This window comes from Aphelocoma coerulescens, chromosome 17 (assembly GCF_041296385.1).
Source record: "Aphelocoma coerulescens isolate FSJ_1873_10779 chromosome 17, UR_Acoe_1.0, whole genome shotgun sequence".
Taxonomy (NCBI): domain Eukaryota; kingdom Metazoa; phylum Chordata; class Aves; order Passeriformes; family Corvidae; genus Aphelocoma; species Aphelocoma coerulescens.
The window spans coordinates 1,518,468-1,545,752 of NC_091030.1; the positions used below are offsets into that span (position 1 = coordinate 1,518,468).

At 54.8% G+C, this 27,285-nt stretch overlaps 3 protein-coding genes across 3 annotated transcripts; 2 read left to right on the plus strand and 1 right to left on the minus strand.

Annotated features, from left to right (window-relative positions):
* Window positions 1–65: 65 nt before the first annotated feature.
* Window positions 66–3,746, minus strand: LOC138119869 (microtubule nucleation factor SSNA1-like). The gene is made up of 3 exons (XM_069032120.1): window positions 3,639–3,746; window positions 3,242–3,441; window positions 66–1,173 (listed from the first exon to the last, which is right to left on the minus strand). Exons 1-3 carry the CDS (start codon window positions 3,688–3,690, stop codon window positions 1,051–1,053), a joined length of 375 nt encoding a protein of 124 aa, XP_068888221.1. The 5' UTR covers window positions 3,691–3,746; the 3' UTR covers window positions 66–1,050.
* On the plus strand, window positions 3,697–13,117 carry ANAPC2 (anaphase promoting complex subunit 2). The gene is made up of 13 exons (XM_069032119.1): window positions 3,697–3,796; window positions 4,516–5,138; window positions 5,752–5,884; window positions 8,019–8,193; window positions 8,311–8,430; window positions 8,879–8,996; window positions 9,078–9,259; window positions 9,410–9,551; window positions 10,286–10,361; window positions 10,939–11,142; window positions 11,298–11,427; window positions 11,691–11,926; window positions 12,644–13,117. The coding sequence occupies exons 1-13, from the start codon at window positions 3,731–3,733 to the stop codon at window positions 12,854–12,856; spliced, it is 2,418 nt and encodes an 805-aa protein (XP_068888220.1). The 5' UTR covers window positions 3,697–3,730; the 3' UTR covers window positions 12,857–13,117.
* A 6,642-nt stretch (window positions 13,118–19,759) lies between these two features.
* TOR4A (torsin family 4 member A) lies at window positions 19,760–26,996 on the plus strand. Its single transcript, XM_069031931.1, has 2 exons — window positions 19,760–20,220; window positions 24,041–26,996. Exon 2 carries the CDS (start codon window positions 24,080–24,082, stop codon window positions 25,778–25,780), a length of 1,701 nt encoding a protein of 566 aa, XP_068888032.1. The 5' UTR covers window positions 19,760–20,220; window positions 24,041–24,079; the 3' UTR covers window positions 25,781–26,996.
* Window positions 26,997–27,285: the final 289 nt, after the last annotated feature.

Here is a 27,285-nt window from a genome sequence, read left to right on the forward strand (position 1 = left end):
CCTAAATACTTTTGGAAAAATAATGGAAAAAAACAAACAAAGAAAAAAGATGAGCTACTCAGTAGTTTGTTAGATGTTGGCTGGGGGGCCACAAAGAAACACTTGGCACTTCCTTGACCATTCCAAGCTAATTTGAGATCTGCTGCCTGTGTGACTTGCCAGGAGCAGGATGTATCTGCCTGGGACATGGCACAAGGACCGTGGAATTCCATGTGTTAAGGCTTCTCCCATTAATGAAATACTTCACGATAAGGTGCTGAGACTGGGGTAGAATGAGGGAAAATGTGAGACTGCTGGTGACTGCTAGATTTAAGGGGTGAGTTTTCAGCACAGCTTTTCTAGCAGAAAAGGTCCCAGTGAGCATCTTTCCCTGTGGAAAAGCCCAGGTCAGTTTATGGCAGCTCTGTTTCTAGCAAAACTGCAGGTGGGAAAGCAAAGCTGCTGTCAACTCAAGTTAGGGACAAGGTGTCTCAACTAGTCCTGGCTTAGTTCTACTATGGATCCATGAAGAATGCTAAAGCCAACACTGTCCTGCAGCTCCAACACTGCTTTGGTACTCCTGTGAGTTAATTCTGTGCCTGCAGCCTTGTGGGCAGGACGCTGGGGGTGTAGGAGTGCAGAGTGTGCTGCTGACTCTCTGCCCGTTCCCCAGTGATCCTGCTCCACCTTTGGAGCTGTGATTCACACCTCACTGAGCACTCCTTTGCACTTCCCAGCTTTGTGCTCTAATCCCTGTCCAGGTACTCGAGCTCCCTCCAGGCAGAGCAGGGTGAGTGCTGTCCTGAGGGCAGGAGCATCAGCTGGTCAGTCACCTCCTGGGATGTGCTTCAGGATCACTGTGCTCAGAATGAAGGGGTTTTTTTTTTGTAAATGCTTACCCTGATTTGTAGCACTCAAGGATCAGCTTTAGTGGATCTCTGACTAATAACAAAGCACATCTGAAAGGAAAATTTACTTCTGCAAGACAAAGGCTTTTATTAAATGTGGCATCCTTGTACCACAACAGCAGCTCTCCCTGGCCAACAGGACTTTCCAGGCTGAAGAACAAGTTTAGCAATGCTTTTGTTGACGTACCCTTTGTCCTAATGAAGTGCTTTGTGGCTCAATGGCTCTACCAAGATCCCCCATTTCCTCCTTCAGGACATCTAGCAATGTCTGAGAATTGGCCAGTATCTGGGAAAGAAATAAAAATAGCTTATTTTTACATAAACTGTTTCTCTTATGAGTTCCCTTCCAATTCAGCTGATCTGCTTTGCAGCAAGAGGGGTTCTCCAGCCTCTAATTCCTGGTGATGTATCATCCTCACTGTGGGAATATCTGTGGGACAATTTCCCTGGTTTGTGTTCATATTCTGAATATGAAAGGCCTTAAGCAATTTATCTGCCTTGGAGCACGAGGCAGAGAACTTCCTGAAGCAGATGGGGGGGGGGGGGTTTGGTTGGTTTGGTGTTTTTTGGTTGGTTGGGTGGGGTTTTTTTTAAGGGAGATTCGGTGCCTGGGTTTTTTAGATCACTATTAAATTGTGCTCAGCTGACCCAGTTTCAGCTCTCTTCCACTGTTAAAACTGCACATTTTGGGTTTCTGGCTTCAAGACTAACTCAAATCTACACTGACCTTATGTCAGACTAAATCTGTTATTAATTTTCCCCTATTTTTAGCTCAGTGTGTACATAATCTAACATCCCTGCTTACTATGCTCTAGGCAACAACATATTTAGGAGACCTTGCTGCCTGTCCATCTCACCAGTTAAAAATTTTAACACAGTGGACAATTGTAACCAAATGTGATGGTTATAGTCCCAAAAATAATATCTCTTCCTGTGAGTTTGTGGAAATCACCAAGTGATCAGAGAGGAGCTGAGGGAAGTGCCCCACAGGACGAGGTGCTGGAGGAAGGTGAAATCCTGTGGGGGCTGGCAGAAGGCAAGGAGTGATCACAAATTAGGGATGTACATCCCAAGGAAAGGAACTTTGTTACTGGTTTGTGTCTGTAGGACATCAGCATCTCCTCCTCACCACCTCTTTCTACCTCCTGTGAGTGTCAGTTCATTTCAATAAACAGGAATTCATCTGTAGGCTGGGAGTGTGGCTTGGATCTCAGGTAAGGTTTCTTTCAAAGGGGCTGTTTGTTTGTGTACCTTAGAACATAGTTTTTAAGCTTTTAAAATTTTTATGTGAGTTTTCCCCTTCACTTCAAACTATCAGGTCTTGAAGGAGGTCGAGGAAACAGCTCCAGCCTCATCTGAAAAGTGATTGTCAGGGGAAAGTACTGACTTTGGGAGAGCTTGGCAGTAACACACACAGGGAAGGTGAAAAGGTTAGAGCTGTCCTAGGAACCAAAATGACACTGCCAGCCCTTGTGCCCTTGTGCTGTTTGCCTCCTTCCCACCCCTTTGTGCCCCAACAATTTGACTCTTTTAATGACATTAGTGCATTAAAGATGAAAGAAACTACATTAATGTTGGGCAGGAAGAGTGGCAGGCCAACAGCTCTATCAGCACCGTTGTTACCTGCATGAATTAGTGCCATTTTGGGTCAGTGTCACGTCTCTGGTTTCCTCCTTTCCCCCAAACTATGGGTGTGAGATGGTCATTTTTAGGGGTCTGTTCCAAAAGCCATTTTTGATATATTTTGACAATAAACTTTGCCCAAGACCAAGCAGCACCAAAACAAACCCCAACCCAACCCTCTCGTGATGGAGTGTGTGTGTGTGCCAGCGCTGCATCTCAGGCCTGGGAAGTTGTTTTGGCTGCAGTGCTACAACCCAGGGAGAAGTGGTAGTTCATCGAGGGGCTCCCAACCAACCTTCAGGTAAATACAGACCCTGAGTTCACATATATGTATATATATATCCTAAACCTTCCCTGACACACCATTAGACTGGATATCAGGGAAAGGTTCTTCCCCCAGAGGGTGCTGGGCACTGCCCAGGCTCCCCAGGGAATGGGCACGGCCCCGAGGCTGCCAGAGCTCCAGGAGCGTTTGGACAGCGCTGCCAGGGATGCCCAGGGTGGGGCTGTTGGGGGGTCTGTGCAGGGCCAGGGGTTGCACTGGATGGTCCTTGTCCACTTCAGGATATTCTGATTCCGTGATTCCTACGGGCCCTGTCCCTGATCACAGACAGCAGCGATCGCTGCCGTCCCTCCTCCTCCCCTCACGAGGAAGATGCACACTGCGCTCCCCCCTCCTTTCCTCCAGGCTGAACACACCGAGCGCCCTCAGCGCTGCTCGCTGTCAGTACCTGCCCGGAGGCCGAGTCCATCTCGGCGATGGTGCGGTCGATGTGGGCTCGGGTGGACCGGAGCCCCACAAGGCTCTCGCTGGTGTCGAACAAGCGCCGGGAGAGCGCCGCAATCCGCGCCTGCAGCCGGTCCCGCTCCGCCTCCTCGGCCCGGATCCGCCCGCTCAGCTCCTCCCGTCGGGCGCGGAGCTCCGCCAGCCCTGCGGGGCGGCACCGTCAGACGGGCCCGCTCACCCTGCCCGGCCCCGCTCCCGGCCCCGCTCACCCTGCCCGGCCCCGCTCCCGGCGCCGCTCGCCCTCTGGCCCCGCTCACCCTGCCCGGCGCCGCTCGCCCTCTGGCCCCGCTCACCCTGCCCGGCCCCGCTCCCGGCCCCGCTCGCCCTCTGGCCCCGCTCACCCTCCCGCAGCGCCGCGTGGTGCCCCCGCAGCGCGGCCTCGGTGCCGCTCATCGCCGCGGCTGGCGCCGCTCCGCCCCTTCCTGCGGCCCGAATGGAGCTCTCGGCCGCCTGGCACACGCTCAGCACCGCGCTGGTGCCGCCCGCCGCGCTGGGGCTGGTGAGAGGGGACGGCGCGGGCCCTCACGGGTCACTGCGCTCCGCCGGGCCCGGGGCAGGTCCGACCCGACCCGACCCGACCCGACCCGCCGCCCCCGGGATGCTCCGGCCTCAGCTCCTCCTCGGCCGGGCCTCTCCGGCGCTGGGTCCGCGGGGCGGGTGGGAACTGCCGGGGCTGGGGGAGGAACGGCCGGAGCTGGGGGAAGAACGGCCGGGAGGCAACGGCCGGGGCTGGGGGAGGAACGGCCGGGGCTGCCGGGGAGGAGGGGAAGGGGCTCCTGGGTGTGCGGGGGGCGGTGTCTGCTGGGGGCTGTCAGGGAAGGGCCGCAGCTCCAGCCCTCAGGCGTCTCTCCTCATCACCCCAACCAAGAGCGAGACCAAACGGCCACAGCTTCTCCGGCCGTGCTGTGGCTCTGCTCTCAGTGTGTCCGAGGGGGCTGGCGTTGGCCAAGGAAGGGTTTTGCCCCAGAGCCCGGCGTTTCAGGCACCCAAGGGTGGCTCGCAGCATTCCCGCCAGCACCTGTGTCCTGCAGCGGCCACCAGCAGGGACAGCAATGCTGTGTGCGGGTGTAGCCCTGGGAGGCGTGCGCTGGGCTTCCAGCGGTGGGCTGAGACCCCGGCAGGTCGCCGTAGAGGAGCAGCATCCCACCGGTGCAGTTTGACAGCCGAGTTCCTGTGTGCTCCGTCAAGTGCTTAACTCGCGTCCCCTCCGCTTTCCAGGCAGCCCCGAGGCCCGAGGCTGCGGGGCCGCTGCAGGATGCCGAGCTCCGGGCAGCCCTGGACGTGCTGCAGTGCTACGACTTGCACTCCATCGTGGAGGAGTGGTTCATCGAGGTTCTGCAGACTGACCTGCAGGCGAATATAGCCCCCGAGTTCTGGAACTGCATCAGCCAGTATGAGAACACGGCCGAGGAGCCCCAGTGCGCTGCGCTGCTCCTGGATGCGTTCAGTCTGCTCAAGTGCCGCCTGGAGCCCTACCTGAACAGCCTGGAGCTCCTGGAGCAGTGGACCAAGGCAGGCCTGCTCCTGGGGACAGGTGCTCAGACACTACAGGAGAAGGTGTACACCATGTTCAAAGCTATCCTCTTCTTCTCCACGACCAAATCCTTCCAGGAGATGATCCAGCAGTTCTATAGCCGCACGTTCAGGATATACATGCGGCAGTGGAAGAAAGGAGAAGATGGAATGAATGAGTGTGAGAGCAGCATGAGTGAGACCGAGCAGGAGAGTGACCCAGAGGAGGGCGGAGGAGAGGGCCCACTCTGTGCAGGCTGCAGCAGCAAGAGGGAGCAGTGCTGGTGCCCTGAAGCCATGGAGCAGTTCCAGCAGCTCAATGACATTCTGTAGGTATCTCACGGGGTGGTGGCTGTCACTTGGAACAAGGGAGGGTCTGCATGGGGAGCAGCAGCAGCAGGTTTTACTGATCCCTGAGAACAGGAGCAGTTGTGTGAGGTCAGGCTGTGTCATGGTTCTGGGTAGAGAACTCAACACGGGCTTTCTGCTTTCAACTGGTGGTTGGACAAGAGCAGATCTTTAGACAGAAAGTTCCTCTCCCTGGATGTGAGAATAACCATAACCCTATCCTACTCTTGCTCTGAGGCCTCTGACCACAAAGAAGCAAACCAGTGGGAGGTGTCCCTGCCCATGGCAGGGGTTTGGGCTCGATAATCTTTAAGATCTCTCTCAACCCAAACCATTCTATGATTCTATGAGACTCCTCCAAATGGAAAAGCTTTTGATGGCTATAAACAATCTCTGCAAGGAAGATGAGATAGCAGTAGTGTCATGTGTTTGTTACATATGTAGTGCATCTGTGTGAGCTGTCAGAGCATGTGGACTGAGCTGGGCCTGCCTCTGTAGAATGTACAGGGAGGGTGGTGCCTTCAGGTATAAGATTTTCTTGATTTGCTGGTGCCTTTGCTTCCCTATCTCCTGACGGTGTCCCTGTGCCCGCAGCCGCCGGCTGAATTTGCTGGAGAGGGTGAGCGCCGACGCCGTCACCACCATCTTGCACAGGATGATCGAGGAGAGGATGGAGCAGCGCTGCCGGGGCGAGTACGAGCACTCCTTCCTCAACGAGTTCCAGGAGGTAAGGCAGGCCTGGGGGCAGTGAGAGTCCATCCTCCTTGGGAGATGTGCAGCTGTTGTTGGTTTTTAGCAGTGCGGGCTAAAAGCAATTCCAACTTGAAACACCTGGTCCAGGGCTATGACTTCACCACCCCTGGTGGGAGAGGTGGTTAAAACTCCCCGTTTTGGCTGGTGCTGGAGGGGAAGGTTTGCTCTGACCTGTGCATGACGACTGTCCCATTTCACCTTGTGATGTCTGTAGTAATGAGGGAATTTCTGTGGTTCCAGTTTACAAACCACAAGTGCCACCCAGCCTGCAGAGGACCCTCCTTCTGTGTAGGTGAGCCCATAATTAGAATTTCTGTGGCTGTTTTCAGTCCCCTTTTCAATTCCCCTGTAAAATAGGAAGCGAGGATGAGAGAGGATACTCTGGTATTAATCTCACCCATAGCCACACAGAGAATGAAAATCTTTCTTTGCAGCTGCTCAGTTGTTTTGCTGCAACTTAAACTAAGTTTGTGTTGAGCTGTTTACCCACCATGACTTTAAAATAAAATTATTCTCCAGGTCATGGCTCTTCCAGGACACAATCCTGAGCTCTGTGTTCCTTGACCATGACCTTGCCTTTGCCTGTGCTGGAGAACCAGGCCTGCAGCCAGGTTCCCATGCAAGCCAGACACCCTGGATCCCTCACTCTTTGCCATGCCAGCTGTTTTTGTTGCCTGCAAATATCAGGAATCTTTTTGTGTTTACTTCCTTTTAGTTGTTGTGCAACACTTTCTTTACTGCACCTCATGTGAACTGCTTTTGGATGACCTGGAGATTGTTTAAGGATATTTTAAGGCCACCACAGAAAACACAACTGCATTCTGCTCATCAGATGCTGCCCTTGCTTCCACCTCTTGTTTGGCCACAGAATATTGGAACATGTCAGAATTAGGAAGAGATAATTTTAAGGGGGGGAAAAAAAGTGCAGGCCTGGCAATCTAAAGGTAAAACAGAGAAGTCTGAGAAACAACTCACTGAAAATTACAGGTACTGAGGGCAAAGCCTCTTTGTAGACACAGCAGCAGCTGCCTGGAGTGTCAGGTCACAATCAGGCTGTAACAGCAGCACTCAGGGAAGATAAACTCAGGGGGAAGAATGGGTTGGTTTGATAATAATTCCTTAGAACTGTGTTGCTTTGCATCAATTATAGTCCTGTCCTTTTGTCCTTTAAGGGAATTCTTTATCAGCTTCTCCATGGTTTTGCCCAGGTGTTTGTAGTACTCAGGTTTGTCCTGGCAAAACTTGTGCATTTCTTCAGTGTTTCCTCAGTTGAGTAGATAATTAAAAATAAACATAGCAAACCAAACCTTGACTTAGAATTTTTGTTTTAGGCTGTCAGAATCTATCAAAAATATATTAATATAGTAGTAGTAGAACATCTCATAGTATGTTGGTACTCAAATACTGTCCCAGGAACTAGCATATATTTGCTAATTGATGGGGAGGAAAAGGCATTTATTTTAAACACCTGGATATTGTAATTGAGTACGTTTGAAATTTGTCAATTACACGTTTCCCACTAAAGCTCAAATATAAAAAAAAATAACCTTCTGATGCTCTCTGTTCAGGTTTTTATTTTATAATTCAGTGACTAGGCTGGTTTTTGGGTTTTAAGTGTCTGAGTTGGGTTGGGTATCTGTGACTCTTTGAGATGCCTTGTTTGCTTTTCACTGATTTCAGGAACCACAGACATCTTGGGCCAAGGATTGTGTAATGGCCAGTTTGCCCATTTTCTTATGAATGGGATAGTTCTACAAGTATAGAATGGGATGAAACTCTGCAAGAACGGAATAGGCTGCAAGTTTTGGAGTAAACCCTGTCCTTTTTGGATCCCAGCGCCTGCGCACAGTCCGTGGTCACCCCTTATCTTCTCACACCCAGCTGCACAGTCCATATCCTGTATCTTTAGTTAAAGTTCCCATTCTTTCAGCTGGGCTTTCCCCAGCTATAACCCAGGCTGGGGCACATGTGGAGAGCAGCTGGGAGTGATGCTGTCCTGGTCCAGCTGCCCCTTTCTGCCAGCTGTGGTGGCTGCCTAGAGTGGGTTGGGACATGGTAGTGTATCCAGCTCTGTGTTCACCACATCTGTGTCTCCCTCTCTTGTGCAGTGGATAGAGAAGGTGATTGGGTGGCTCAGCAGGGTGTTCCTGCAGGATGGCCCCTCGGCACAGTCCTCTGCAGAAGCCAGCAGCACCCTGAAACGCTGGCGCTGCCACGTCCAGAGGTTCTTCTACCGCATCTACGCCAGCATGCGCATCGAGGAGCTCTTCAGCATCATCCGAGGTGCTTCACCCTTGGGCTGGCACTGGGTGGATGAGAGATCTCTCTGATGTGCCACACTGCCTGCCCCTGCCTCCCCTCAGAGCCTGGCACTGCTCCTGATCACTGCTTGGTTTGCAGATTTCCCAGAGTCGAAGCCTGCTGTAGAGGACCTCAAGTTCTGCCTGGAAAGGACTAACCAGAGGCAGCAGCTGCTCAGCTCCCTGAAAAGTGCTCTGGAAATGAGACTTCTGCACCCTGGTGGGTCCTGACACTGTGAGGAGCCTGGGCATGAGTGGGGATCTACTGGGAGCTGGTCTGGTTTCCTGTTTGAAGAGTGAGGCCAGTCACCGTGCCTGTCACACATTCTTCATGTTCCAGTGGGCATGGCAGCAGCAGCTGATGGTATCCCGGCCCCTTTTGGCCTCATTTTTACACTATGGTCAGGAGCACAAAGTTTAGCTTTGGTCCAGGTGGGCAAAGGCCTCTTTGCACTGTCAGGGCTCAGCTCTGAGCATCTGTTTGTGCTCAGAACTGGTTTCTCAGGCACACGGATCTGCTCTGCCCCATTGCCTGGGGCAGTAGGGCAGCAAGCCCTCCTCCTCTGACACCACAGATAGAACAGAGGGCTTGGACCATCCAAACCCCTTCTATCCAAGCCATCAGTCTGTGCTGCAGGACTCTGACTTCCTCTGCTCCTCTCCTGTAGGAGTCAACACCTCCGACATCATCACTCTGTATATCTCGGCCATCAAGGCCCTGCGGGAGCTGGACCCTTCCATGGTTATCCTGGAGGTTGCCTGTGAGCCCATCAGGAAGTACCTGAGGTAGGAGGTGTGGGGGGCAGCCTGACACATCCCCTTTCCCTCCCCTTCCTTCACTTCCTCTGTTTTGGTTGCCACTGGCAGGACTCGGGAGGACACGGTGCGGCAGATCGTGGCCGGTCTCACGGGGGATGCTGAGGGCTCGGGTGACCTGGCAAATGAGCTCTCCAAAGCTGACCCAGTGACCCTGGAGAATGGCCAGGAGAGTGATGATGACATCTCAGAGCCAGGGGACTGGGTTCCTGACCCAGTTGATGCAGATCCAGGTGAGATGCCAAGCCCAGCAGTCGTGGCAGCCGGCTGGTTTCCCTGGTGGGCTGCAGCCTTGAGTAGCTCATTTGCTGGTTCTCTGGAGCTGGGCTGGGCTGGAGCAGGTCCCTGTTACTCTCACACTGTTGTCTGCTGGATTCCACCAGGGAAATCGAGCTCCAAGCGCCGCTCCTCAGACATCATCAGCCTCCTGGTGAGCATCTACGGCAGCAAGGACCTGTTCATCAATGAGTACCGCACGCTGCTGGCCGACCGCCTGCTGCACCAGTTCAACTACAGTGCTGAGAGGTGAGGCCCCAGGGCTTCTGTGGCAAAATCACCTGAGTTTTCTCCTGTCTGCTGTCTGAAGGGTAGAACCTTTGGACTCAGTCCTGTCAACAGCTGTTTGTGGAGCCAGGAGTGCCTTTGGCCGTTTACTTTGCAGCTTTGAGTCTGCCTCTAGAATTCCATGCTCAGTCCTGCCCTTTGCTTGTGCTGATAGGGCAGCATGCAGGAAGCTGGAGGCACTGACACCCTCTTAGCTCCATCCCACATGTTGTGATGCCCCCCCCAAATGGAAGGGATGGGAAGATCTGTGTTTCTGAAACACAGAAAGTTCCACTTGACCATGAGGAAGAACTTCTCTGCTGTGAGGCGACTGAGTACTGGAACAGGAGCCCAGAGAGGCTGTGGGGTCTCCTTCCCTGGATGTATTCCAAACCCATCTGGACACAACTCTGAGTGACTGCTCCAGAGGACCCTGCTTGAGCAGGGAGGTGGGACTGGATGAGATCCAGTGGTCCCTTCCAGCCTGAACCATTCTGGGTTTCTGTCTTCAAAAAGCTGCTGGCCTAGAGGAGGTGGCTGTTCCTCACTTGGATACCAGGAGCCATCCTGGGCAGACTGTGCCTTGCCAGGCTTCCTAGGAAGAGCACCCTTGTGCCAGGGACTCCCCTTTTTTTGGCTGTGTGGTGAGGGGTGGAGGCCAAGCCAGGCTGGTCCATCTGAGGGCCCTGTGTCTGACCTGCTGTGTCTCTTTCCAGGGAAATCCGCAACGTGGAGCTGCTGAAGCTGAGGTTTGGGGAAGCTCAGATGCACTACTGTGAAGTCATGTTGAAAGTAACTTGCTTTTATTTTTTAAATCCAAATCCTGGGTGTTTGAGCCCATTGGGGAAGGGGAAGGACTTGAGGAGTGACCCAAAAAGGGTCTTTTAGGAAAGTGGGGGTCCCAGAATGCCAGTGAGGGGCTGATTTGTGACAGGCAGAAGTGCATTTAAATCATGTCTGTTTTTAAGCCCTGTGGGTTGGATTATCAGCTCTGGGGAATGGTTGCTGTGGTGCTGCTGTCCCTCCTGCCCTTCCTGCAGTACCCTGGCGTTGAAGAGCTGGGCTACTCCAGCTCCTCTGGGGTTGGGACTCTGGAGTTTGGTTCTTTTGGAGCACTCTAGGAAGAACACAGGTGTGGAGGGCCTCCAGTGAAGGCAGGGTTGAGCTGTAACCCCTTCCTCTAATATCCCACAAATTTTTCTGAGTATGTAGCAGACTTTCAAGTAGCCACACACGATCCTGTCCTTTCCAGTGTCCCCATCATCGTTTGCAGACAACGCTGTTCACCTTGTTTAAGCTTTTTCTTCACTAAGGGTTAGCAGTGACCCTGATGGGAAGGAGCCCCCTCAGCCTGCTCTGCCTGTTCCAGGACATGGCCGACTCGCGGCGCATCAACGCCAACATTCGGGATGAGGAGGAGAAGCTCCCGGAGGAGGAGAGGCCTCCCTTCAGCCTCGTGGCTGTTATCCTGTCCAGTGAGTTCTGGCCACCACTCAAAGAGGAGAAGCTGGAGCTTCCGGAGCAGGTCAAGGAAGCCATGGAAGCATATTCCAAGAAGTATGAGAAATTAAAGGTGAGGCCACTTTAACCCTCCTAATGAAAGCTGTATGCTTTATCCAGTCCCCTGGATTTAGCTGCTGCTCTGCCCACGCTCTTCCAATGGGGTTTGCAATAACCCAGCACTCAGTGGTTCCTGCTGGGAGATCAGCTGCTTCCCCCTTTTTCCAGGCCATGAGGACCCTGAACTGGAAGTACCACCTGGGGCTGGTGAGCCTGGACGTGGAGCTGGCTGACCGCACGCTGTCCCTGTCCGTGTCTCCTGTGCACGCCGCCATCATCCTGCACTTCCAGACCAAGAGTGAGTGCTATGGAACCCCTGTCTGTGCTTCCTTGGGTGGGAAAGCCACGTTCCTGGGGTGGCTGGAGGCTCTGAGAGCTCTGGCAGGAGGACCAAGACCTGGTGTGTGGGTTTGGATCTTCCACAGGGTCTCCAGCACCCCGCAGGGCCACAGCTCTGACCCATCTGCTTGTTCCTGGCAGTGCCTCTCCTGCCGTCCCCAGCTTCCTACCAAATCCTGGCGTGCTGGGGCCTCTCCTCTCTGATCTCCGTGGTCTCTGCAGGTACCTGGACACTGACAGAGCTGAGTGAAGTGCTCAAGGTGCCCGTGACATCGCTGAAGAGGAAGATGACGCTGTGGCTGCAGCAGGGAGTCCTGCGGGAAGAGCCCGAGGGCACCTTCACCGTCATTGAGGAGGAGCAGAAGGACCAGGTGGAGAAGGTTGTTCTGATTGACAGTGACGAGGAGGGGGACTCTGCCATGGCCTCACAGGCTGACCAGAAGGAGGAGGAGCTGCAGGTACCTGTCCCCACGATGATGCAAACATCCTGTATTTTGGGTTGGGGAATCTGATCAAGATGATGGATTCGCTTTGCGCTTCGGATTCACATTTTCCACTGCAAGTGGCTGAGTCCAGCACAAACATTTGGGTTTTGAAGTGGGTATCTCTTGGTTAATCTCTTAGTGCTGGGTCACAGCCTTCCCTGCAGACAAGTGCCCAGCTGCTGAGTCAGGGAACCATTTGGGAATCTCCAAATTGGTTTTTTTTCAGTTAAAAAAAAGAAAAAAAAAGTCTGAGACATGATTTCATATTTGGAAATAGTCATAACTTGTTTGGATGCACCCGAGCAACACTTTTTGGCACTTCTGGCTGCCCAAAAGGCTTACCCAGCACTAACAGCTGGATCTCTGCCTTCTCTCTGTTGTGGTTCCTGGACATTTCCAGTGTCTTTCCTGCCTGTGAGTCACGTTGTGTGTGTGTGTTGTGCAACACAGCCTTGCCATACTGGTGTTCATCCACGGAGGGTCATGCGTGTGCTGCACGTCAGATCCCACTGTCTGTGTGTCCCAACACTCTGCTACTGTTCTTGGATCTGCCCTGTTTAAAGAGCCCATGCTCATGGCTGAGAGAGCAGAACTTACTGCCAGCTGCATCCCTGCTTTGTTTTTGGGGTAAGGGGTATTTGCTTTATGCTGTAGTGTCAGTGATTCACTGTTGCCTGTGTCCTTCTGCAGCTGTTCTGGACGTACATCCAGGCCATGCTGACCAACCTGGAGAGCCTGTCCCTGGAGAGGATTCACAGCATGCTCAAGATGTTTGTGATGACCGGCCCTGTGGTCACTGAGATCGATATCCAGGAGCTGCAGGGATTCCTCCAGAAGAAGGTCCGGGACCAGCAGCTCATCTACTCCGGGGGGGTCTATCGCCTGCCCAAGAACTGCAACTAACCTGGCAGTGTCCCTGCCCCCCTGGGCATCCCTGCCTGTGCCTCAGCTCTGCTCCAGAGTGCCACCAGCTCTCAGTGTCCTGCGGGGGGGTTCTCTGCCCTGGGGGTTTGCTGTGCCCCCTTCCCCAAGCGGGTGTCGCTTTCCACACAGAGGCAGCTCAGCAGCACCCCACAACGTCTGGATCTGCTCCCCTCATTCCTCCCTCCCCTACCTGAGTGCCTGGGCCCACCTCCCTGGTTAATAAATAACAGCAGGCTCCTTTTTCCAATGATGCCAACTCTTTTCTTTCCTCTTGGCACCTCCCCACACTGGAAGGGCAGGCAGGAAACTCCCCAGTCTGCTGGGCACCGTCCCCCTTGCCTTGGTCTCCATGTGCAGCCCCAGGAGGTTTTGGGAGGGGGCTGTTGGCTCCAGCTGTTGTCTGGGGCTCTGTGTGTGGCTAAAGCAGTGTCTTGCAGCTGGATGTGATGAGTGAGACCCTGCCCAAAAACAAGGCTTGGTGCTGTCTCAGACAGGGAGGGAACAACTCCAGGGTGCCCTTGTTTGGGACTCTTAAATTGTGTGGAATAATTTTGTTGTGGGATGAAAAATGCTTTAGATGGATGAGATGCAGTAGTCCTTCAGGGCAAGCTGGTTAATCCTGGAAAAGATCCAGTGGATTGTCCAGGCCCTGGTGGGATTGCTTTGCCCTGGCACAGGTACCTGTCTGTGTCCCAGCACCACGGGGCTGCCCTTGGGGACGTCCTGGGGAGCTTCAGAGTTGGTGCCACCACTCGAGGAAATTGGGTGGGATAATCACAGAGCTCCTGGTTGAACACTGTGCCCCCCACCCAGCTATGGAGCAGTTTCAGGGTTGGATCCCATCTCTACTCCATGGTGTTCAGGCTCCCTCAGTCCTGCTTTCCACGTGGGTTTTGCTCATCAGCAGGAGTATGCTGGGAAAATCTGTTTATTACTATTATTTTCTGTGAAGCAAACCATGAGTCTCCACAGCCCAAGGAGTCTTTCCCCTCCTCTGCTGAATCTTCAGTCCCAGCCTGTGAGTGCTGTGGCAGCTGGAGTTGAGATACTGAAGAGCCAGAGGTAAAACACGGGAGCAGCTGTGAGCCTGACCTTGCATCCAGGTGTGTGAGAGAGCTGTGGAACATAGAAATCACCCCCTATTTAACACTGAACCTTGTTTTTCAGCACCTAAAGCCCACAAGGCTCTGTGGTATCCTTCCTGCAGCTGCAGGCAGCAGAGTGCAGCAGTTCTCTCTTCCTTGGTGTTTTCCTCTGTGGGTAAAGACAAAATTTCTTGATCCCCCTGGGGCACTTTGCTCCAGGCTGGGAGGGGTGTGGCACTGGGAACCTGGTGTGTTCTGGTGTGAAGGTTCCTTGTGCTGAAGAGGATCTGGTAATAACTGAAAAAAACCCAGTCTGTGATTACTCCAGGTGAAGCCAAAAAACCCAAAGGGCAGCAAATCCACAATGGCAGCAGCAGGGAGAGAGGATGGACATGTGACATGTGCCTGAGTGCCCGAGGAGCCTTTCCCTTTCTTTCTCTCTTTTCTCTCTTTTCTCTCTTTTCTCTCTTTTCTCTCTTTTCTCTCTTTTCTCTCTTTTCTCTCTTTTCTCTCTTTTCTCTCTCCTCTCTCCCCTCTCTCCCCTCTCTCCTCTCTCTCCTCTCTCTCCTCTCTCTCCTCTCTCTCCTCTCTCTCCTCTCTCTTCTTTCTCCTCTCTTTCCTATTTTTTCTTTCTTTTGTATTATATTTTATTTTCTTGTGGAAGAACACTGAGCACGTGGAAGGATGTGCCAGGGCTGGCAGTGGAGGTCAGTGGGGTCAGTGTCTGCCAGCCCCATCCCACGGAGTGTCCCAAGGAGTGTCCGGGTGTGCTGCGGCCGCGACAGGGTGGGGAAAAGGCTCCTTTTGATGTGGGGAGATCAAAGCAGCTTCCAGTTCGGAGCAGAGCTGGCAGCAGGGCTGTCCTTGGTCATCACAGAGCCACTGCTGGGACAAGGAACACAACCCGGGGTGACTCAGGGCCTTGGCTGCGTCTGCTTTGCTTATGGATGCAAAAATATTGATTTATTTACGTGTTGTGCAGGTGCATTTATGGCTCTGTGGTGCTTCCTGACCCCCAGTGCAGGGGCTGTGAGGCACTGGGCGTGTCCTGTGCCCCATCCCAACAGCATTCCCAGACTCTGGGTTGAGATGAGGGGCACTTCCAGCCCTTCCCAAAGCCATGGCTGTGCCCTGGAAGGGCACGGGATGAGCATCATTCCCATCCTGACTTTTCCCAGCTCCCTCATGCTGCCCCAAGGGCTGGACCCATGGGGTGTGATGAGTTTGTCCATCCTGAGCCAGAGGATGAGCAATGCCACCACTGAGGGGACCTGGAGTCACCTCTCTGCCCACGGGAGGTCCCGAAGTGGAGGAGCCAGAGCCACCAGCTGGGCTGTGGTGTGGTTGTTCCAAAGTGTTACAACAGGAAAAACTCTGGTTTAATGAGTGCTTCAGCTTTCATGGAATAGAAGAGTCTTAAAAGTTAATTGAAACAAGCTGGAAATGTAATTTTTTTCAGAGTGAACAGAGGAAGCTGGGGGAAAAAAAGGCTTTGTGCTGTTCCCTGTGCCATTTGCTGTGCAGCAGCGTTGCTTCAGGCTGGAGCTGTGTCTGCTGGCCAAGGCAGCCCCTGTCCCAGGGCTGCCGCCTTTGCAAATCACTCCCACTCCAGGGGAAAGAAAGAAAAACATATTTATAGCTCAAAAATGCACATAAAATCACAGAACCATAGACTCACAGAATGGTTTGGGTTGGAAAGGACCTTAAAGCTTATCCAGTTCCACCCCCTGCCATGGGCAGGGACACCTCCCACTGTCCCAGGGTGCTCTGAGCCCTGTGCAGCCTGGCCTTGGACGCTCCTTGGGTGCTTGGGTGTGGCTGCAGTTCTTTGGAGGTGTTTCACAGAGTCCTTGGTGGATGATACAAACCGTGCTGTGGACACTGGGGAAGGTGTTACAGGGATTTTCTCCAGTCACCACTTGTGACATGAGGTGATACCGATGGCACTGGGGGATGCTGGTGGTGGGACACTGTTGGTGACAGGAGGAGTGCTGCAGGCACCCACTGCACTCCATATTTTCCATATTATTTCCCAATTTTCCATTTTTTTTCCCCTTCTGTTTTCTAAAGTAGTGTGAGCCACAACTTCCCAGGTGCAGCAGTGCTGGTCCCTGCCCTCTCCCACTGCCTGGTGCTGGGCCTGGATGGTGCCTTGTGGCATGGCCATGACCTTCCCTTTGGCCCTACAAGTGAGGGGCTGAACCTGCCAAACCCATTTTTTCTTGGATTTTACCTCTTTCTTACCATTTTAGCGAGGTGGGGATGGAGCTCAGCTGGAGGAGAAAGAAGCAGCAGATTTAACTTGGGTTTTAGGAGCGATCACCTGACCCAGCACCCCTTGAATGGCTTCAAAACAAGAAATGAGAGAAAAATCCTCTGACACAGAGCACTCCCCTCATTTACCTTGGTCTATTTATAAACTGTTTGGAAGGGTCATGATAACCCAGGCAGGATGCGGTGTCCCTGCGGGGGACATTCCCCAGCCAGGGATAAACTGTTTGGGTTATTTAGGATGTGTTAAAGCTGCTCCCAGAGGCTGGAAAGTTTTGCTAAGAGTGAGATTAGGAAGAGCAAGGGGTCTGGCTTGATGGCCCCAGGAATGCATCCAGGGAATTTACACTGGGTTTACGATTCAGGAGAGCTGATGGTTCAGGGGGACTCCAGCGAGCTTCAGCAGCAATTCAGGGCAGATCAACACAAGGTGAGTGATGTAAAAAGGAAAAAATCCACCCACCAGCCCAGTCCAGAGCTGATGTGGCCGTGGAGCCAGGGGGTCACACTGCAAAAGGGCAAATCCATACTTGGAATAAAGATCTTTGGGTCTGGGAATGACCCTGCAGGGCTGGATTCTGCACCCCTGCCAGGGGCTGCTGACCCCCTGTGTGGGACCTGCCCGCCACGGATCAGATTATTTTATGATATTCTTTTACTCTTCCCTTTCTGGGGTTGCAGAAGGGGCTGGCTCCAAGGTCAGGGCCCATGGGGCTCCTCAGGGGTTTCTGTGTCCCCACCCCGGCCCCACTTCCCCTTCTCCACTTGCGGCCTCTCGCTTTTAGTGTCAGGGCTCCCTGCCTGCTGCAGCCTTTACATCCATGGGCCCTATTTCTGATCTCTGCATCCATTTCCCTCTGGCTCCAAGCCTGTGACCTCTTCAGCTGCTTTTACTTTGTTTTTTACCAGTTCTCCTCTGTTTTTGCAGAGTTTCTCTGGGCAAGGCCAGTGCTGCAGGTATGGTACACTCCACCCTGGAGCTGCTGGGGGTAACACTGGACCCATTCTGGGCTCTGAGCACCCCACAGCTTCCCCAAAGGGACCATGGGTGGTTCATTCACCTAATTCTGGTTTCCCAGGGTGCTCAGAGGGAGTTTGCCCATGTCTGGGATGCAGCTGCTGCTCCTCAGCCCTAGAAATGTTCTGGCTAAAGAGGCAACATGCAAAAAAATTGAAGGAAAACCCTAAAATTGTCACATAAGTTGGTGCCACCTGAGCTCTGGCAATGCCTCCTGGTGGGTACCAAACCCAGGGGTGCCCAAACCGGTCAGAGGCTGGTACCAAAATCTTGGCTCAGGTTCACCATCCCCCTCTCCCTGGCATGTTCTCTGCCCTCTCTCCGTGTGGGAGAGGCTGTTTGTGCAGGATTTGCATCCGTGGCTGCAGGAAGGGCTGTGGCACCGCTCGTCCCCATCCTGGCCCGGTGCCTGTTTCCTCCCCGCGGGGCCCAGCCAGGGGGACCCGGCCTCGGCACCCGCAGGGACACGGGGGACAGGGCTGGTGGCCCCAAGGCCCTGGGGGACAGGGCTGGTGGCCCCAATTTGCTCCCACATGGCCCCCCATGCACTGCCCTGCCCACTGCCCTGCCCTGCATGTGCCCCCCCTGTGCCCCCCAAGGCACAGCCCCCCATGCTCACAGCCCACACACCCCTCACCTGCAGGCAGCCCCCGCATGGCACTGCCCCACGCAGCCCCCACCCCATGGCAGTGCCCCCCATGAAAAACAACCCCCCCCCAAAATGACCTCCATGCCTGCATGTCCCCCCCAGTGTGTCCCCTCCCCAGGGCACACAGCAGCTTGTCCCCTCCAACTTGGGGTGCTGGAGGTCCCCACAGCCCCGTGGGGGGGACTCAGCCCTCACACCAGGGCCAGGGGCAGCTCAAGGAGATATTTTGGCCAGGAACGTGAGCAGGTTTTCCATCATCCTGTCCTTGTCCCTGCATGGAACTGACACCTCCTGGTGCCATCGATGTCCCTGCCCTCCCCAGCTTCTCCCCAGGATTTTTTGGTGGCCACTCCAGACTGAACCTGTGATTTTGGAGTTGGCATCGACACCAGGACAGTGTCCCAGCCCTGCATCACCTTGTCACCTGCATGGCCACCTCATGGCTGGCAGTGGCCAAGCTGCCCCTCCAGATCCTCATCCCCATGTGCCATCCAGCTCCACCAGCACCCTGGGGGTCCCAGGCAGGTCAGTCCCACGTCCCCACTGTCACCAGGAGCTCGTCACTCTCTGCTCTGGCAGCACTCTCTGTCCCCATCTCGGGAGGGGTTTAGAATCCCCATTTCCAGGGCAGGCTGTGCATCTTCCACCCTCCCTGGGTTTCCTGCTGTGTTCTGGAGGTTTCCTGTCCCCCCCTCACCCCCAGCTGTCCCCACGGGGTGCTGGAATGGCTCAAACTCCTTCCCAGTTACAGCAAAACAGTTTTTGCCTGGGCTGGTGAGCCCTCGAGGGGGGTGGCAGCTTCTTGCTTCTCTGATGTTGCATCGTTCAGAGTTTTGGAGGACACTGTTTTGGTTTTTTTTTTAATGGTTACCAACCACACTGCTTGGGGGAAGCTCTTCCTTCTCAAAAACCCAAATTAGCCAGAAGAGCATCGCTCTTCATGGCTGTTGCCAAAACGCCTGCCAAGCTCCTCTGGATGGGATCTGTGCTCTGGGTCAGCCCTGCCTGGCTTCCCGACCCCGAGGGCAGTTTCCAGCTGCTGAGTGCCAGCTCCACACATTTGCAAGGATTTGTTAGGCAAATCCCGCTGGCCACAGCACAGACACTTCCAGCTGCCTGGCACGGGGCTGGGGAGACTTTGTGGGTCCAGGCTGTGGAGATTTGCTCAGAAAATCCCCTCCCCTCAAGTGGGGGGGATTTGTGTGCATCACAGCCGGGGTGGGATCTGCACTGTGATGCATGCACCTAAACACCCCAAATTTGGGGTTCCCCCCCCCTAATTTTCGGTGCAGTGCAGCTGGGCTCACAGGGCGCAGGTTCTGGCTGAGGGCTGTCAAAAAATAGGAGCTTGAAATAGCAGCAAGAGATCACTTCGGGCTGCTCTGCCTTTACCAAACGGGCTTGTTTTGGGGGAAAAAACCTTGGCCAGGTTGTGCGAGTGCAGGTGAGAGGTCGGACGTGCCAGGGCGTTCATCAGGGCTGATGGAAAGGTGAGTGCAGCTGAGGAGGAGCCTCCGCGATGAACTTTTGCACTGCTGCGTGTGGAAAGCCCCCACTGCTTCCTGCTCGGAACGGGTGTAGTGGTTTTCCCCCGGGGAGTTTTTGTGCCCACACCAGAACCTGGTCCCACGGCCGCCGTGCAGCCCGGCCCTGGCTGTCCCCGTGTCCCTGTGTCCCTGTGTCCCCGTGCTGCAGGGACAGAGCTGCCGAGGAGCTCCGGGAGGGCTGGGGACAGAGGAGCCAGGAGCGGCCGCAGTCAGGACCTGCCCAGGGACAGACAAACCAACTACTCTGGAGTTGCTGTTTTTTTCCAGACTCATTATTTTTCATGGACTCACTGTTTCCCCCGGATTCCCTCTATTTTCTCCCTGTTTCCCCTGCTGGCAAGGGGGAGCACCCAAGCACCGCGTCAGCCCCAATTAACCTCTCTCGGCAGCGTCACCTCTTTGACCTTTAGGGTGATGGGTTCCGGGCTAATGACTAATGAATGACACCCCGGAGGGTGGGGATGTTTTGCCGGGGCTCTCGGGGGTGTCGGGGTGATGAGCTCACCCCGCTGCCCCGTCCCGGCCGTGACGGCAGCGGCCGGGGAGGGCTCTGGGCAGCAGGGGGACAGGGAACCGGCCGGCAGCGGCCATCCCATGGCACGGGGAGAAGGAAGTGCCGCCCAGGGCCACTCCTCCTCACCATTTCCTCTCCGGGGCCGGTTTCTATACGGATGAGAGCGGCGACAGAGGAGCTGCCGGCCCCGTCCGAGGCCGGAGGCTGCGCTCGGCGGGCGGAGGGAAGCGCCGGTGACCGGCCCCAGGGGACACCGCGGGTAACATCGCCTCCCCGTCCTGCTCCCCACCCCTCAGGGCTCACCAGGGCACCCCTCGGCTACTTCCAGCTCCATCCCTGCCACCGCCTCCCGCCAGTCCCCACTCGCTCCTCTCCACCAAAAGCCGCCTCGGTTTTGCAGGGATGCTCCTGCTCCCGATGGTTTGGGATGCTTCAGGCTCTTCCCCTCCGCTTGCTGTCCTCCCCTTCGGGCTTGGCTTTGGGGCTGGCTGTCACCCCTGTCACCCTGCGCCGTGTCCGGGGGCCGTGGGCGCCTGCCCCGCCGGGCTCCGGCCCGCAGTCAAACCGCGCTGCTCGGCTCGCTCCCGGACCGGGCCCCCGGGCAGCTGCGGTTCGGGATGCCGGGGCCGTGCTGGCCCCTGCCGCCTTTCCGGATCTCTCCTCCCAGCCACTGAGCCCTTTATCTGCAGGGGGCTGCTTCGTTCCACCTTCCCCGTGGGAATGCTCCCTTTTCGATGGAGGGTTTGGCTTCCAGCTGGGGGTGGAGGGGGATATCGATCTTTGGGATTTCCCAGCTGTTCCCTTTTCCCAGCAGGTTTGCTCATCCAGAGAGGCTGAGGTTGGGGTGCAGCCTCCTCAGCCGGGTTACTTTAACCAGGGACACGGTTCTCTGCTGGCCTTTCCTGCCACCAGGGGCTTTTGCCGCCTGCCCGGGGGCTGTCCCCGTCCCGGTCCCCTCTCCCAGGCTGCCTCCGGCTGCCCACACAGGCTCCTCTGTTGTGGAAACGTTGTTTTGGAGCAGCAGGGAGCACGAATGCAAACACTGCAAGGGCTACAGCAGGAGAGCTGGAGGCTTCCCAGGCGTGTTTCCAAGTGCAAGTTTTCCAGCGGTGTCCAGGCTTGGCACAGAACAGAGATCAGCAGTGTTTACACGAGCACTGGGATGCTGCAGACCGAATTCCCGGGTTCTCTTTGCTGTCGTTCTCACCAAATATTAAAATAAGCTGCCGAGACTGCATCCTTGCAGGCTGGCACAGCCTCCTGCCCGGCCCCGACCCTTCACTGAGTGTGCAGGGGCTGCTCTTAGAAGCTTCCAGTCCTATGTAAATCCCAGCAGGTATTAGGGACTGAGTCATGGCATTAACAAGGTTGTTGTATTCATGACTGGACAGAGTCCTTGCTCAGGATGGGGTTTTGTCTTTCCACCCTGCCTTGCTCGGCTCATCTGGAGGGTTGGGCATCTCACACCAGTGGGGTGGATATGCTGCTGGGCTTTTGGGAAAGAGGATCTTGAACATCTCCCAGCTGGTGAGCACTCAGTTCTCACCATTCCCCATGGGTCTTGTAGGGCCTTTGGGCTTTCTGTGTGTACATGGCAGTGGGAGAGCTGGCTCTGGGCTGTGAGCAGCCAAATCCCTTCATGCTTCAGCTGGAGCAGCTCCTGGCTGTGGCTGGCAGCGTCCGTGGGGAGTGTTTGGGGTGTCTCATTTCCCTGCCAGGAGCAGCCTCCCAGTCCTTGAAGGGAGCCTGTTGAAAAAGAGAGACAAAATTTGTAGCAGGTCCTGTTATGACAGGACAAGGGGTGGTGGTTTTAAACTAAAAGAGAGTGGCTTTAGATAGATATAAGGAAGTTTCTTAGAATGAGGGTGGTGAGGCCCTGGCAGGGGTTGCCCAGAGTGGCTGCCCCATCCCTGGAAACATTCCAGGCCAGGATGGATGGGGCTTGGAGGAACCTGGTCTAGTGGAAGGTGTCCCTGCCTGTGGCAGGGGTTTGGAACGAGATGGTCTTTGAAGGTTCCATCCAGCCATAACTATTCCATGATTCTGTGAGCCTTCTCTTCTCTAAAACTTTTCCTGTAAATTTCCATAGCCTCTCCCCTGGCATTTAACCAACCCCCTCTTCACCTGCAAGGGCTTGGGGCTGAGAAAACTTCCCCCTGGGTTTGTGGGATGTGTGTCAGTGCCTGCAGGGCTTTCTCATCCCTGGCTGAGCTCTGTGGTGTCCCTGCTCCCTGGGGTCCATGCTGGTCTGGGCTGCAGGGGCTGCTCCCCAGTGGCTTTGGGGACAGTTGTCCCTTTGGGGACCTGCAGCACCATGTGAGCAAGGCAATGCAGGATGGAGAGGAGCAAGGGTGTGACTCCAGGGTGGCGTGGGACAGCCCAGGGCTCCCAGTGGCATCCTTTGGGTGGCATCCCAGTGATGGTGGCATCCAGCCCTCCTTCCTGGAGGCCTCAGGGCATCCTTGTCAGATCTCGTCTGGCTGGTTTTGCCTTTGCACACCAAACCCTGCACAGGGTCAGGAATTAGTCAGCAATTAGCACTCGGGGTTAATTGCTGCACAGCAGTGGCAGGTCCAGCGATGAGGACTGGCCTCACCTGGCTGCCCGCACACGGTCCCGAAATTGACTCGTGCACGGAGTGGGAGTGAAGCTTTGCGTTTCAGAGGAGCCAGGGAGGGCGTGGGGTGAAGCGAGGAGGCAGAGGGAGCATTTCCCAGTGCCTGTGGCTCTGCACAGCCCCCGGGGTGCCCTCGGGCTCGGTGGCAGGGGAAGTAAAACCTTGTCCAGAGTGTGACTTCGTGCAGGTTGCTGACTTCCTGCTGAGCTGGAGCGAGTTAATAACAAACTTCCAGACCTCCTTGTTCTCTCCAGAGTCGTGGTGCTTTTGGCAAGACCCGGTGTTGGTTTTTTAAGGACGGCTGATGAAAGCAGCTTTTCCTCACGCTGCCCGTGCCGGCTCCCTGCTCTGGGGCTGGCAGTGTCACAGCAGCAACTGTGCCTTGTGTCAGCACTGCTGCAGCCCAGAGGTGTCGGAAAAACGCCCTCCCACCGTGGCACAGCTTCTGCCACCACCAGCCTTGTGCCAGGCAGGGTCAGGGCAGCACGTGGAGGTGGTCATGGGGCTGCATCCGACCCTGCAGAGCTGCGTTCTCCCAGGGGCTTCCCTGCTGGGTCTGTGCCTCTGTCACATCCCTCTGGCCTCTCCCTTTCCTTGTTTGCCAGCTGAGGTTGTCAGTTCAGGTGGTTATCCCAGGATGACCACGTCCCTGAGCTCTCCTGTGCAGCTCCAGGGTCTCATGTGGCAGCCCCTGTGTCCCTCCCACATGTCCCGGGGTGTGAGTGGGCACACAGGGCAGGGAAGGACTTGGGAGGGGCAGGGTTGGGGTGCTGTGGGGCTGCCCTGCTCCTCTCCCCACAGCCATGGCAGGCTCAGGCACAGCCACACTGGTTCTCTGCAGCCCCTCTGAGCCCTTCCCATCCAGGGACAGCTCTCATCTCGCCTCTCTGCCAGGCACAGGCAGGAAAATCCTCCCCCAGGAGATGCCACCACAGCCAGGATGGAACCTACAGCAAGTTATGCCCACCCACAGCCCCAGAGGTGTCCGTGGGTGGATGAGGGACTGTTCCCACAGGGTGTGTACGTGCCTGTGTGCATGTGCTGGCCCAGAGGTGGGGCTTTGTGTCTTCCTTAAATTTAGCAGGTGTAGGGAAAGACGACTGGGCAGCTCTGGTTCAGACCACAGGTCAGTCTGTCCTGCTGTCCTGCCTCCTGCTCACAGCAGAGCCTCTGGCTTTGGCCCCAGCCAGCTCTGACCTTCCCTTCTGCATCTGAGGGTAGGGTTGGGTTTGTGTTATAAAATCAATTTACATTAATTTACACTGAATTTCACCTGTAGTTTTGCACATCTGGCTCATCTTCCAGAAAGTCAGTTTAGGTCTGAAAGTCTCTGCCACTTTGCCATTGCTGATTGCTGCAGCTTTCTGCCCATTAGAAAGGGGGATACTTGTCTAATTCCACTGCTATCAATCAATTCCTGATGTTAGGAAAATTGATTTTACATCACTCCTTTCCTTTTTAGAGAGAAGATGATGTGAATGGGCTGTAAGAACCAGACAAGATGGAGGAAGAGTTGCCCTGCTCTGAGGTGGATGGAAAAGGCGTCCTCAGGGATCTGGGAGTGGAGATGCCCTGCGTGGAGAGCAATCCCATAGGAGGCACATCTGGAGCAGAGAAGGACGCAGGAGAGGTGCCCTGTGCTGAGACCAGCACAGAAGAAGAGGCTCCTTGTGACCCAGGAATTGTCTTCACTGAGGGCAGTGTGGAAGGAGAGACGCTGGGCACTGTCAGAGATGGGAAAGGGGCGATTCCTGGAACTGGCAGTGACGGGGAAGGGGAAATTCCTGGAACTGGCAGTGACGGGGAAGGGGAAATTCCTGGCACTGGCAGTGACGGGGAAGAGGAGATTCCCATCACTGACAGCGATGGGGAAGGGGAAATGCCCTGTGACACAAAAGAAGAGGCGTCTTGCTCTGAGAGTGACGTGGAGGAAGTGCCAGATGCTGTAATCCCTGCTGCTTCCAAGAAAATAACATCTATTTCCTCTCCCCTGCGGGCCATCGTCCGCCTGCGCCGGCGCTACCAGGGGCTGAAGAAAAGCCGCCTGCATTTAGAGCTCCCTCGGGAAAAGTCTGCGGAGTTTGTCCACACCAGGCTGCTCCAAAGGCAGCTGTCCCTGAACAGAACTTCCCTATACAGCCCTTCCATGTCCTTCTTTAATCAGTCTGGCTTTGAGAGCTCCCAGTACTTCACCTTCGACACGTCTGTGGAGCATTACTCCGTGAAAAAGTGCAGGCGGAAAAAGAGCCGGAGGAAATCCAGGATGGTCCTCTACCCGGATAAAACAAAAAAATACCTCCCAGCAGAGGAGAAAAGCAAAGCAAAGCGCTGCCTCCTCTTGCTCATTGCCATTATCTTCTTCCAGATTCTCAATGCCATAGAGAACCTGGATGATAACCTCCAAAAGTACGACCTCGATGGTTTGGAGAAAACCATGCACCGGGAAGTATTTGGGCAGAAGGTTGCTGTGGAAAGCATTGTGGAATTACTGAAAGACTATCTGGCTACCCACATCCACAACAAGCCTCTGGTGATCTCTCTGAATGGCCCCACAGGGGTTGGGAAGAGCCACGTTGGCTGGGTGCTGGCCAAACATTTTCGCTCTGTCATGGACAATGACTTTGTGCTCCAGTACTTTGTGATGCACCACTGCCCCAGCGGGGTGGCTCCCCTGACCTGTGAAATAGATCTGTCTAAGAAGATTTCTGACATGGTTACCAGAGCTGAAATAGAGGAGAAGACCCCAGTGTTTATTCTGGATGAGGTTGAGCTCATGTCCCCCGTCCTGCTGGACACTCTCAGCCGATTCTTTGAACCCAATCAAACCAACGAGTTCCTCAATGCCATCTACATTTTAATAAGCAACCTGGGAGGTGCTGAAATCACAAAGTTTGTTATCCAGAATGCATCCACTGAGCTCCTGCAGCAGCAGCGGGGAGCTGAAGAGCTGCTGAGCATCATCCAGCCAGTCCTGATCAGTGTCCACCCTCTGTGGAAGGCTGCAGACATCATCCCCTTTGTCCTTCTGGAGAAGTCTCATGTCATAAACTGCTTCCTGGAGCAGATGAGGAGGGAAGGGCTCTACCCCGACCAGAAGCACATTGAGAATTTGGCAAATCAGCTCAGTTACTACACTACAGGAGACAAGCAGTACTCCAGGATGGGCTGCAAGCAGGTTGTGGCCAAAGTCAACCTCCTGTAGGGATTTACCGCAGAGACCAAGCCCTGCTCTCGGGATTTGCAGAGTTCTGTGCTCATGAGGAGTGTGTTACAGCAGGCTGTGCCCAAGGTGTCCTTTCTCAGCCCTGCACTGGCTCTGCCCTGGTCCAGGCAGAGGGCTGGCAGCCTGGGCAACGTGGTCTCTCTTCTCCAGAGACTTTGCTTTTCCCTGATGTTCTGTGGAAAAGGAAGGGCGAGGAAGCCTGAGCTGCCTCCCAATAATTGCAAGATGCTTTGTTCGTCACATTCTCATTTGGGATTCTGGTCATTGAGGAGTTGTGAGGTGGCATCAAAAGCTGCAGGATATCAATAGGATGAAGCAGTCCCTGGGTCCCTGCCCCTGCAGAATCTGTCACCTCGTTCTCACTCCCTCCAGGCTCACAGCTCTTTGCTGTTCTTGGTCCTGGCTGGTGTGAGCAGAGCAGAGGCAGGGCTGGACACCTGGCACTGGGATAATTTGTGCCTCCTGCCCTCACAAACATGCAGGCACTCAGAGCACTGCCTTCCCCAGCTCCTACGTGACCACATCCTCTGGAGAACATTTTCTGGACCTGTTCCTGAGCTGCTGCTCTTCTGAGCTCATCCCTGAGCTCACCTTTGGCACCTGCAGTGAGATTTCTGCCTGCAGGTGTGTTTGGGCTCGCCTCAGAGACTGCTCAGCTGTGCCAGATGGTGCAGAAGTAACCTCTGGATCGTTTCACGTCTGGTGGTGACACCTCATCCTCAGAGCTCTTCTGCTTTTTGCCTCTGGGGACACGTCACCGTGGTCAGCCATTATCTAGAAAGCCCAAAGCAGCAACTGATGGATATTAAGCAATACTCACTGGAAAAGACAGTTTGGGCTGATGGAGTGGGAATCCTGGGCTTGTTCCCAGTCCTGAGAGGCCAAGAAGAGGCTCTTTGCCGTTGAGTCCCAGGTGAGATGTGGCCTGGGAGCAGCTCGGGAAGAGCACACAGCCATGTTTTGAGCAAAACTGAGCAGGTATTTATGACATTGTTTTCTCAGGTTGTGGTTTTGTACAAGGTTTCTGCAGCTTGCTGTGAATTCCCAGACAAGAAACCCCGTGGATGTTGGCACTGGGGGTTTGATTCACCTCTTTCTAATTGTTGGTCTTCAAAGACTGTCACAAACTCCTGCTTCCAGAGCTGTTGTGAGGAATAAACCCCAACTATCCCCAATAAAAATAATTCAAAGTGCATCTCTTTCATTTGACTGAAATGTGGATTTCCTCCCAAATTTCCCTTCTGGAGCCATGTGGCTGCACTGCCATGCCTTTGCTTCCCAGTGGCTCAGGTTGGGAGCAGGGCTGCAGCTTTGTGGTGAGTTTTTTGCAGAGCACCTCGATGCAGTGTGGGTGCAGCAGCTCCAGGTGTGCCCCTGGTCAGCCCAATCCCAACCCCCACAGCACAGCAGTGCCAGAAGCTGGGTGCTGCCCAGCTCCTCCATCTAAGCCACTTCCTAAATTCAAGTGTCCTCAAAAACCGACG

What these genes read in the sequence shown, in the direction of transcription:
- ANAPC2 (XM_069032119.1), top strand. Translation starts at nt 3,731, where the DNA reads ATGGAGCTCTCGGCCGCCTGGCACACGCTCAGCACCGCGCTGGTGCCG. An exon ending in CGCCCGCCGCGCTGGGGCTG is followed by an intron (nt 3,797 to 4,515) that starts GTGAGAGGGGAC and finishes TCCGCTTTCCAG; the next exon opens with GCAGCCCCGAGGCCCGAGGC. An exon ending in ACTGTGAAGTCATGTTGAAA is followed by an intron (nt 10,362 to 10,938) that starts GTAACTTGCTTT and finishes TGCCTGTTCCAG; the next exon opens with GACATGGCCGACTCGCGGCG.
- TOR4A (XM_069031931.1), top strand. Translation starts at nt 24,080, where the DNA reads ATGGAGGAAGAGTTGCCCTGCTCTGAGGTGGATGGAAAAGGCGTCCTC.
- LOC138119869 (XM_069032120.1), bottom strand. Translation starts at nt 3,690, where the DNA reads ATGAGCGGCACCGAGGCCGCGCTGCGGGGGCACCACGCGGCGCTGCGG. An exon ending in CCACGCGGCGCTGCGGGAGG is followed by an intron (nt 3,442 to 3,638) that starts GTGAGCGGGGCC and finishes GCCGCCCCGCAG; the next exon opens with GGCTGGCGGAGCTCCGCGCC. An exon ending in TGGACTCGGCCTCCGGGCAG is followed by an intron (nt 1,174 to 3,241) that starts GTACTGACAGCG and finishes TTTCTTTCCCAG; the next exon opens with ATACTGGCCAATTCTCAGAC.